The 12,500-nt window shown below is 43.5% G+C and overlaps 2 protein-coding genes across 3 annotated transcripts in view; both read right to left on the bottom strand.

Annotated features, from left to right (window-relative positions):
* The window catches only part of LOC128517016 (dentin sialophosphoprotein-like), a 52,473-nt gene extending 42,017 nt beyond the window's left edge, over positions 1-10,456 (bottom strand). The window contains exon 1 of the mRNA XM_053490748.1: positions 10,431-10,456. Within this exon, the coding sequence (XP_053346723.1) occupies positions 10,431-10,456 (26 nt within the window). The remainder of the gene's footprint in view (positions 1-10,430) is intronic.
* maml3 (mastermind-like transcriptional coactivator 3) overlaps positions 1-12,500 on the bottom strand; it is a 151,090-nt gene that overhangs the window by 135,236 nt on the left and 3,354 nt on the right. The window lies entirely within an intron of this gene.

Below are 12,500 nucleotides of genomic sequence, written 5' to 3'. Positions count from 1 at the left end.
TTGCTTTTTCCTCTTCAACTATATTCCTATCACCTTCTGAAGTTTAATGAGATCATGAGGGAACATCCCTCAAGTTAACGCTCCTCCATTCAGAACACCATGTAATGTGGTGATGCTGACATCACTTCCTCCCTGCGTTAGCCTCGTAATAATGCTGTTTTTATTACTGCACATCTATTAAAATAAAGCTCAACACCATTACAATCAAGCGATGTCTAAACCTATACAACACTAAATCTGCAGAGATGTGATCTGCATTATTTACAAGATGTACAGTATTATTCCTTAAAAGATTATTATTATTCAGATTATTATGTATACATGATTTTAATATGAATATTATGTCAGGCAGAAACAGCGCCGTGTCTGATGGGTAATCGTGCTTCTCACCTTCCAGTAAAGTGATAATGGTTCCCTACACTGTTTACAGTTCCCCCTGACCTCAGCACTTTTCTTTACTTCAGTTAGGAATTCTCCTTAACATGGCTGCAGACCCTGTGCAGTGCACCGAGGGGGAACGACCACGTGATCGTGAAGTGTAGCGTAAACTAGCATGCCGCATGTGGATCGCCAGACTTCTGATCAGGTGACACAAATGTGTTTTTGTGTGTAAACAAAGTTATCAAAGTCATCTCAACTTATGACTCATTCCCTAAAACAAGAAGATGTGTGTGTGTGTGTGTGTGTGTGTGTGTAGGGGTTGTTTTTAGCACTTTACTGTATATTCTGCACCTTTGACCGAATTAACCAGTAACACCCATCTGAACTCTGCTTCACTCGACTGAAAGTGTCTTTTTCAAAATAAATAAATGCAAACAGGAAGCCGATGTTTCAGCCCGAAAGCCGTCAGGATGCCCACGGTGCACTCTCACACACTCCGCACCCGTACTGTATCTGTCTGTTCAAAATCTGTTTTTTGCTTCGTTTTTTTACCAACATTACAGTAAACAAACTGCAGTGATTCTCCAGGATTCTTTGGAAAATTGAAATGTTATTCTTTGGGACGAGTGTGAGAACAAAAACCTGCACACACACATTTACATTTAATAACTGTGACCTGCTGAGATGAAGTAAGTGTAGAAGAGTGTAACCTCAGGTGTGTAAGATGATTAGAATCCAAAAAAGAATAAAGATAAACAAATAATACCAATAATAATAATAGTAATAAGAGACAGGAGGTTACTACAGGGTAATGTGTATTGTGTACATTTCTATACAGTATGAGTGACCTCCGGCCAAAAGCAGGCGATACAGTAAAGAGGATTCACTTATAATCAGTAAGACGTTACTGAACCAGTGTTTCACCAAAGACACATTGAACTCTTGAATCTGATTGGTCAGGAGGTCCTGATTGATGTGCTGGTTGTAACAGGTGATTATTTCTATAATAACAGCTCGTTCACAGCGAGTCAAACACTCAACTCTACACACTTATTATTAAACGCATTTAAGAAATTCTAGTTATTTTAAAAGAAGATGTTTATTTAGCATTTTTGTCTCCAGTGTCATTGGAAAGATTTCAGATTAGTGTTATTTCTTTGTCATTAACTTCAAAAGACTGAAACTGTTTATGGACTCAGTATTTGTTTTTTTTTTGCTTGTTTTTTTGAGAATCTCTTCCATGTGCCTTGCCGTGCTCTCCTTATGTGTTCGTGGTCTTTAAACCCGAGGAGCACCTGCAAACCCACTGTCATGATGTATAGAAGAACAAATACAAAACTGACTTTTACGCTCGCACTCGCACACTCACACTCACTCTCACACACTCTCACACTCACACACTCACTCTCACACTCACACACTCACACTCACACACTCACACACTCACACTCTCACACTCTCACACTCTCACACTCACTCTCACACTCACACTCTCACACTCACACACTCACACACTCACACACTCTCACTCACTCACACTCACTCTCACACTCATACTCTCACACTCATACTCTCACACACTCTCACTCTCACACTCTCACACTCTCACACTCTCACTCTCACACTCTCACACTCTCACACTCTCACACTCTCACTCTCACACTCTCACACTCACTCTCACACTCATACTCTCACACTCATACTCTCACACACTCTCACTCTCACACTCTCACACTCTCACACTCTCACTCTCACACTCTCACACTCTCACACTCTCACTCTCACACTCTCACACTCACTCTCACTCTCACTCTCTCACACTCACTCACACACACACACTCTCACTCACTCACACACTCACTCACTCGCACTCTCACACTCACTCTCACACTCACTCACACACTCACACACACACTCACACTCACATTCACACTCACTCTCACACACACTCACACTCACACACACTCACACACTCACACTCTCTCTCACAATCACACACTCACTCTCACAATCACACTCTCACACACTCACACTCACTCTCACACTCACACTCACTCTCACACTCACACTCACTCACACACTCACTCACTCGCACTCTCACACTCACTCTCACACTCACTCACACACTCACACACACACTCACACTCACATTCACACTCACTCTCACACACACTCACTCTCACACACACTCACACTCACACACACTCACACACTCACACTCTCTCTCACACTCACACTCACTCTCACTCACTCTCACTCTCACACTCACTCTCACACTCACTCACCCTCACACACACACTCACTCACACACTCACTCACACACTCACACTCACTCTCACATTCACACTCACTCTCACATTCACACTCACTCTCACATTCACACTCACTCTCACACACACTCACACTCACACACACTCACACTCACACACACTCACACTCTCTCTCACAATCACACACTCACTCTCACAATCACACTCTCACACTCTCACACTCACTCTCACACTCACTCTCACTCTCACACTCACTCTCACACTCACTCTCACACTCACTCTCACACTCACTCTCACACTCACTCTCACACTCACAATCACACACTCACTCTCACAATCACACTCTCACACACTCACACTCACTCTCACACTCACTCTCACACTCACTCTCACACTCACTCTCACACTCACTCTCACACTCACTCTCACACTCACTCTCACACACTCACTCTCACACACTCACTCACTCTTACACTCACACTCTCACACTCACTCTCACATCTCCGGATGATGGGGCGAGCGCTCTACCACTGCGCCACTCGGAGGCCCCATCCCAGGTTTTCCAGGCTTTAATTATCAGCTGCACAGAACCATTTCCCCTGTTAACCGGGTCACACCAGCATCTGCTGTAATGTTATAAACACTAACATGGTGATGTGTATTTATCGTATTGTAACGTATCCTTGAGGTATTCTGTAGGTATAGTCGAGTGTTAGTTACTGTAATAAATATCTTTTCTTCCTTTTCTCAATACATCAGCAACGTAGGTACATTTAAATATCACAGGATTATTTCTTCACGTTGTTGCAATGCTGATAATAATACACTTCCTGCCTTAATACAATAAAACGAAGCCATTTCATTCCTCTGGATCTCCTCTGCAGTGGACACTACTCACGCATGGCCTCCTGCACAAAGCGCACCATTAGTGGCACCAGCCCAAAGAATGCAGCTTTTTGTTTTGTTTTTTTCACACCGTTCTGCTTTTTTTCCGAAAGAAAGAAAGAAAGAAAGAAAGAAAGGTTGCGTGGTTCCTTGTGTAGGCCACTCTTTCATTTAGGCGTGTTTTCACTTCTGGAAATGTCGCTCAGATAATCTGCCCTACTTTCCGTGGCTTCTGCGATTAACAGCTCCAGGATCAGTTGGACAAAGTGCTCTCCTGTTGGTGCTGCGGATAAACAACGTCCAGTCGCTGATCTCAGGTCAGAGGATGGAACGTCATGTCACTGATCACACCGTCGATCCTGCAGAGGCTCCGGTCACACAGAGCACTTTCACACACGTGTTTGTTTCTTCTTAATGCAGCTGATTCTGACTCGGTGTTTGTAGAGTTTAACCTGATGTTTAACAAATTGTTCTTTAACACATCTCGATTATAATTCTGTAATTATATTATGTGCACGAAGGTTAAAACACACAAGGCAGACAGAGCTGACACTCTACAGAAATAACTTGCATATTTTACCGTTTTATCCAATTCAATCTCAGTCTACGCAAATTTAGTTAAAACAGAAAACATTCCCTGTAATAGCTTGGGGTAGCGTTGGACAGGTGGCCAAGATTTCATGAACAAAAAAACCTTTAAGAGTATTTGGCAGAAGCCCGTTTCCAGAGCAACTTAAATTTTAGGTCATTATACTTCTAAGTAGTTGAGGGTTAAAGGGCCTCCCTAAAGGGCCCGACGGTGTAACATGGTGGTGATGGGACTTGAACCTAAGACCTTCCAGTCAGCAGGTCAATGCCTTAACCCTGCCACGGACCCAGAGCCACAGCAACCCAGGTGGCACAAGTTGAACTTTAAACCCTAAGTGGTTAAATTATTAATGTTTTTAATGTAGTTCGGCAAAGTACTGCCTGTTGAGGAAACAAAAACTGAGAAGTTACATTAAAAACACTGAAAGAGAATAAACACAATGCAGCTTTGCATTTTCTCTAACTAAACATCTCTATACAGATAAAGTGTTCACCATGGCAAGTCACGGTGTCCTTCTCCAGCGGGTGGGATAATTAAAATCTATCTCGCAATCTACCTTAATAACCCAAACGGTCACCATTGGCCTCGGCGGCCCCTAGCTGGAGGTTTTCAGGTGGATTGAGGGAGTGATGGGAACAGAAATGCGATTCTCGGGTGATGGTACGGCTACTTGAGCAGATTGGCGGTGCTCTCTCAGGGGGCGGGACGGCGTCCCTGCACTCTCTCATCAATAGCGACATTAGCAACCAATCGTGGTCTGGGAACTGATGCAGGTGGAAGAGGTGGATAGCACTTTCTCTAAGTATCTTAGGATATTCCCAACTCTGCATGAGCAGCACCCTGCGGTCTCTGAGGGAGCAGATGATGGGCTTTGTCCTCCTGCTTGGTAGGTACTGCCGTGACGGCAGAGAGCCCTAACAGAGACATGGGTGGGAGCTGACTACAACAAGGCTTGGGTTGGAAAAAAGGCAGCATGCTGGTTTAGTGGTTGTTACGGTCACCTGACACTTCCAGGGTTGGGTGTGTATGTTCTGTGTGTATGTTTGGTGACGTTAACGCTCCACCCAGTCCGGAGTGTCCCAGCCTCGTGCCCAGAGTTCTACACACTGATGGCGGTGTAGATGACGGATCGATGGTTAGCAATATGGCCGCTTGCATTAAATGTTAAGTAGCTCTCATTTCAAAAAAGCAGCGGTATTTTCATCCTGGGATCTGATTGGCTATTGTATTATATGACATAATAGCGCTCTCCTCTAGTGCTCAGGACTAATTCTGCTTTTCTCACAAGATTTGTAATTCTCTCCGTTGCTGAAATGTAAGCAGTGACGCCTTTACAGTCATTTCTTGCTTTTTTTACCCAGACTGCACACTCACAATAATCCTCCTGAAAGGATTTAATAAAAAGGAAAAATGACATTGAGTTTATATAGAGTGAACATGAGTTTAACAAGGTCCTTTGAGCCTTTGAAATCCTACAACAGAAACCTTTGCGCTTTGTGGTAAAGTGATTTTAGAGAATTCTCCGCTTTTTACAAAGAGAAATGTTTGCTCATTTGCAATGCGCTGCTCAGTCATGCGGCGTTCTGTTTCTCCGTGATCCTAACACACATGGGGATCCCATTCAGAAGTTCACTCCACAGCAGAAGAGTGACGTAACCGCGCATCGCTAGTGTCACTCTTTTCACCCTGATTATTAGTAGTGACGTCCTGAAGTGTACAGCGTGAAGGGAACACGCGTGTGATCACAACCACCCAAAAACTGCAAGATTACTGAAGTTACAACATCACAAAGACAGCGGGAAGCGTGTTATACACGTTTTATACCAAAGAGCTGATTAATTCCTGAGTCTGATGGGTCAGAAGGTCGTGATTAATGTGACAACCGTCCAGTGATGCCGTTATTGATGTACAACAGATTTATTTATTATAATATTTATTAGCATTGATGGATGTTACTAAAGCTGGAAGTGAAAATTTCTTGTTCTATTGGCGGATCTTTTTGTTTTTTGATCATCACAACTATTACAATATCTGCCAATAGAACAATCAGAATTGTTCCCTTAAACGTTTAGTAAAATGTGATAGGAATAAGTTTAATTATCTTATATTTGGTTTGTTGTGATTTATTTCCTTTTATTTCATCCCAAATTTTATTATTTCTTTTCATTTTCTATTTTAAGTTCTTCCAGTGCAAATTCCTTTTATTGTAGTGAAATCTTTTTTTTCTTCTCTATTCTTTCCTTTTTCAGGTCTCAGACAGGTGTAGAAGTGTTTCACTCTGTCCTGAGAGTTTATTACAGTATGTGGTCTACACCAGCCGAGTGTGCAGGTCCGGTCCTAACACGTCTCCTCAAACGTCTCGAACGCGTCTCCTCAAACGTCTCTAACGCGTCTCCTCAAACGTCTCTAACGCGTCTCCTCAAACGTCTCGAACGCGTCTCCTCAAACGTCTCGAACGCGTCTCCTCAAACATCTCTAACGCGTCTCCTCAAACGTCTCTAACGCGTCTCCTCAAATGTCTCGAACGCGTCTCCTCAAACGTCTCGAACGCGTCTCCTCAAACGTCTCTAACGCGTCTCCTCAAACGTCTCGAACGCGTCTCCTCAAACGTCTCTAACGCGTCTCCTCAAACGTCTCGAACGCGTCTCCTCGGCAGCGTGTGTGTCTCTGTGACTACACAACAATAATGTGCGCTAAACTCTACTTCGGTCTCGATGTAGAGGAAGTTGAGAGACAGAACTGAAAGCTAAGCACGGCACTGTGACCCCGTGTCGCTCCTGCTCCATGATTCTAAAGGGATTGTGTGAAGGTGTGTAAATACTCCCCAAAAAACAAACACCACAAATCGGATGAAACCTGGAGAAACTGCAGATCTTTCACTTTCTTCTCCCACATCGGTAGAATAAACAACTCCTCCAGTCAAATAAATGGCCGTGCACTCTGTGACCAGGGAGCGCGCACACACACACACACACACACACACACACACACACACCCCAAAGGAAGGCATGTTGTACACAGCGGTGGCTGTGCTCATGGAGCCTCTGACGTCACAGCACTCGCGTGACGCTGCCAAGTCAGGAGTTAAATTTAGATCCTGGGCACCGGGCCCAGACGCTGCAAAACAATGTGATACCACAACCACTGCTTTAGCTGGAGCCATCACACACACTCACACCCCTTCAGCCTCTGTGCATGGCCTCAACAATCGCTGATACACACCCAAATACACAAACACACTCGGTTAGGGAACTGTAGGAAACGGCTCTGTAATCTCACACGGCAGAAGCAGCAGCAGCTTCCACTGAACTTCAGCTCGAGACGCCGAGACACAACGCCAGTCTCCCCAATGCTACAATGGCTCAGTGTGTGTGAGTGTGTGTGTGTGTGTTCAGGCAAGTGTAGCAGAAAAAAGTCGTCCCATTCTAGCAACAATCTAAACTATTTAACAAAGTCAAAAATGGATTCTTATTACATCTGTAATTTACATCTGTAAATGGTGTAGGAGCAAAACAAAGCGCCACCTGGGCTTCATTCAGGTGGACGAACTCCTCAGACTCCACTCTACATGACCACGCCTGAGATCGGTCACATGGGCCACGCCCAAAGCCAGCCATTCCAAGACGGAGGACTATGAGGAGTGGGAATGTAGGAGCTGTAGCCTTCATGAAAGTTTAATTTAACTACATGCAGTATGGGAGTCTATACACACACACACACACACACACACACACAATAAAAAATATATTCTGTTTAGGTTATAATGTATACATTTCCAGTCAAAAGTGTTTTTTATTCAAAACTATGAAATAACACATGTTGTTGGTCTTCGGGCTGCTCCTGCCGAGGGGTCGCCACAGCCGAATATCCGGAATTTACGCCGGATGCCCTTCCTGACGCAACCCCCCCTTTTTGTCCAGGCTTGTGACCAGCACTGCATCCAGTGCCTGGGGGGGGGTTTAGGCACTGGCTGGGAATCGAACCCGGGCCTTCCGCATGGCAGGAGAAACACCGCTGAGCCACCAGTGTCCCCATGTGAAATAACACACATGGCATTCAGTTATTAAATAACGACAACCTCACAAAGTCAGTGAAAGACATGAAGGTCGGCTGTTCTGGATCAGTTCCTACAGGAACAGTATCGTGTCGAGTGTGTTAGTAAAACCCATCGAGCTCCATGATGATGAAACTGTCTCTCATGAAGACCAAACCTGAGCTCTGCTGCAGAGGAGAAGTTCATTTAGAGTCACCAGCCTCAGAAATCACCAATTAACAACCAGCAGCTCAGATTAGAGCCGTTATGAAGCTTTACAGAGCAGAAGGAGCAGATAAACATCTCAATATCAACTGTTCAGAGGAGATTATTGTGTGTTTGGGATAATAAACACCTTCAGTGTTGTTTATAGTGTAGAGAGAAATAAACATCAGGAACCAACATGGGGTTAGAGAGGGGTGTACAAACTTTTAACTGCTAGTGTATTTTAAAAGTCTTAACCATGAATGGTAAAACATAACAAAATACCCCAATGTGTGCACTGTATATACGTTAGAATTTAGCCAAAATAAGTAGCGAGTGTGTTGATGGACATCTCAGTACCGTGTTCTTCACACCGACACTTTTAGATGGAAGAACAACCGAAACTGGACAAGAGGCATCTGTGACGTGTGTGACGTGTGTGAGATGGGTGAGATGGGTGAGATGGGTGAGATGGGTGACGTGTGTGAGATGGGTGAGATGGGTGAGATGGGTGAGATGGGTGAGATGGGTGAGATGGGTGAGAATCTCAGGAGATCAGCATTTTCTGAAAAAACACAAACCAGACTGTCTGGTTGCAACAACGAGCCGGAGACACCAAGACCTAAGACCCGTCCCCATTCTTCTGTTTAACAACTTGTTTAAAATGTAATAATGAGTAATGAAGACTGACCCTTTTAATCACACAAGATTATTTACAGTACTGTGCAAAGGTTTTGACCCCCTATTTGACTTCCAAAACGTTCTTGTCTTTTTTGTCTCTCATGTCCACTCCAGTTCCTGTACCTGAGTGGTTTCAGAGGCGTGTGTTGGTGTTTGTTAAGACACACAGTAATCTATGGATTATTCAAGGATAAAATCATCTACATTAAGTCCTGAGCCAGTGAGAAACAGGTGCAGATGATGACAGATGACCAGGAGGTGATTAGTTCACTGCTGATGCTGATGCTGGGGGGTTGGAACAGACGAGAGGGGAAACGAGGTCGCTGCTGAGGCCGTTACATAAACAACCGGTTTTAACTTTGCAGCCTGTCTCACCTTTTATTTGATCTACAAAAAATTCAGGGGGTCAAGACTTTTGCACAGTACCAGAGTTAAAATGCTCTGTTGTATTTTTCACACAAAACCGTCCCTATTCTGAGCTGATGTCTCTGTAGCTGGTGTCTGGTCTGACCCGCCGCCTTAAGCTAAATAATTTACATCAATAAATCAGACTGAATAAACTGTAACGGAGGATCAACTTCACAACACATGATGGTTTATGTTTTACAAAACTAGAGTTGCTTAACAACAGATTATTTATTTATTAGTAGTATTATTATTATTATCATCATCAGCTACAGTATTTGTTTTAAGTACCTGGTTTGTTCCTCTGTAACACTTTAACACGTCTACATTAATAACCTTCATTCTAACAATAAAAATATAAATAAATAAATAAATAAACAGTAAAACTGTTCCAAATGTTGTTTAAACATACAATTGTTAAAAACTAAGAGATACATATTCAGCCTGATTTGTTTCTAAACTAAATATTTCCTCCTGTTATTGGAGAGCAGATATGGTGACGTACTGAAAAGCAGGATGTTAGGATTCAAACGGCTTGTGAATAAACCTGGAGGGGAGAGACATGCTGAACTGAGAGCTACTAGCACTCCGCGGCGCGAGAGCAGGAACCAGACCATCTAGTGGTGCCGGCACCGTGCGCCGTACAGCAACCAACAGCTCACTCTTGGTTATTACTCATTTACCGTAAATCTCACAGTCTCGAACACTCATGCAGTCACGCCGTCTGTGCATCAACGCTGATACTCACTGACTCACAGCACGAAAGGGAGCTGGACAAATTAACAGGAACAATGCAAAGAAAAAGCCCTTTCAGTAACTAAATCAATTACAAATGCAGCTAAACACATGAGTCATGTTAGCAGTTTGGATCGGCTCTAAACACGTCTTTACAATCAGCAAGTCTTTAAAGCAGAAGGGCAAAAAGTCAGACTGTCTCAATCAGAAAGAAAATCATTTAATGCATCGAGGGAAACATGCTCACTTGTGCCGGATCTCCTCAAACAACATTCGTCTGCGGTCACGAGTAGGCGCTTTTAGGACATTTAACAGGATCGCTGTGAAATACAACAAAAGAATTCCTCAAAAAAATCCCAGACCTGAATCAGCACCTCTGTGACCCAGTGTAAACACAAACTGCATGTGGCAGGGTCACTGGAGTTCGAATATAAAGGCAGGGCTGCAATTCAGAAGCCATGATGCACAAGGCCAACAAGGAGGACGAAACCTGAAGAGCAATGAAAAGATTAACACGAGTTGTCTGATCAACCCAGATGTGCTAATCTTCAGAGAAAGCCATCATCCCACAACATCTGGTGTCTGCTGTTAAAATATGGTGGTGGAGCCACAGGACACGAGGAACGTCATAGGAACCGCATGTACCGTCATCGCTATGCGTCTTCGTATGAATGAACTTTTATACTCTAATGTGAACTTGTGTGTGGATGTTATAAATATAACTTCTTAAAGAATAAGGAATATTAAAGTGTCGAACTGGCCAGCCTTAGCGTGAACTCTCGGCAAGGTCGAGTTCTAGGAAGAATGCAGAAGGTTTCAGGATGAATCAGGTTTAACGTAGCTCTCAGTAAACATCCTAACACACGGATTAGCAGATCCAAGTGTAAGAACAGGTACACTGTGCACTAGCATGTAATGCTAACAATAACACTAAGCGATGGCCTAAAAACGCCTACCTGTGCGGGGGCGGGGTCAATTTCATTCTCAAGCTAACAAAACACACAACTGTGTCAGAAATACTTTAAGACTGCTTTTCATTTGTCCTTTATTTCATTTTGTTGTCTGGGTTGACTTTATTACCCAGAATGCCGTGTACAGAGCGCACGTTACACAATGCGCGGTGTCATGTGTCAACACTCCGTGTCTCAACAGTGTTAAGAAGAACAGAAGTTCAGCACCGAAGGGAAAAAAAATCATTTTCTGAAATCTTTATGTTTTGCAGGTTGGGTTCGAATCACAGCCTGTATTTATTCTCTTCATCACATCGAGGGAGTAAATACTGACTCTCCTGTTAGTGTGTGTAAGAGACGCTCACATTATTAATCACAAGTACAACAGTTACATCAGATCACACCACGACTACAGCTACTCCATCAGGTATGTGTTACGATTTGGAAATACAAGACAGTGTTCGAGTCAAACTGGGACTTTTGATCATACAGAATAACAGAACTCAGTTCTGAGAGTAAACACTCCCTTTATGTCTCTATATAATCCCCTGATACACTAATGCACTTATCACAGTGTCTCACTAGAGCTTGGACACCATCAAGGGAGAGAGTTCTCTCAGTACACCGGAGCCGTGATCTCGACTGTCTGTCTGATTCACGTCTCAAACGCCGGCCTCCCAGGAACTCCTGTAATGTTCCAATCATGTGGAAGTGAGGTCAGGACTGTACAGGGGACGGGCCGATAACTCCCAGCCCTGAACACCCTTTGTAAATGATTCTGTAAGACTCAATCAGAGATGGTGTCTCTTAAACACTCCCTTACGGGGTTCAGCCCGGGTCACTGTAGCCCGAAGGGCAGCAGTTTTGCAGCAAGACAAAAAGTATATTGTCTTGTTATATAAAAAGTGATATTTCTTGACAACATCAAAAATGTAATAAAAGACCCAATCTGTTTATACACAAATGCTATACAAAATAAAACGCTCTATAAATAAGACCAAAGAACAACTATAATACCACGCTAATACCTTTTAGCTTTGTAATGAGAATCTGTATTATTATATAACTTTCAGAGGTGAGATCCAGAGAGCGATTTGAAGATGATGTGAAGATGATGTGGAGATGATGTGGAGATGATGTGGAGATGATGTGGAGTTACTGTCTCAGCAGAGCGCACTCTACTGGATACTGGAACACTGCTCTCGCTCTCTCTGTAACTCAACATGTTGTTTACGTCTCCATACATTCCCTCACTAACAAGCCTAATTTCTCACAGCTGTTTTGTTCTCCATGACCGCCAGCAACAGCTCTGTTTAACAAGACGGCCTAACTTCAGCTGGATGGTGGCACGGGTGGTAGCAGTGCCA

This window comes from Clarias gariepinus, unplaced genomic scaffold (assembly GCF_024256425.1).
Source record: "Clarias gariepinus isolate MV-2021 ecotype Netherlands unplaced genomic scaffold, CGAR_prim_01v2 scaffold_31, whole genome shotgun sequence".
Lineage (NCBI taxonomy): Eukaryota > Metazoa > Chordata > Actinopteri > Siluriformes > Clariidae > Clarias > Clarias gariepinus.
The sequence above is the reverse complement of the archived record's forward strand: the minus strand, read 5'-3'. Positions and strand labels throughout refer to the sequence as shown.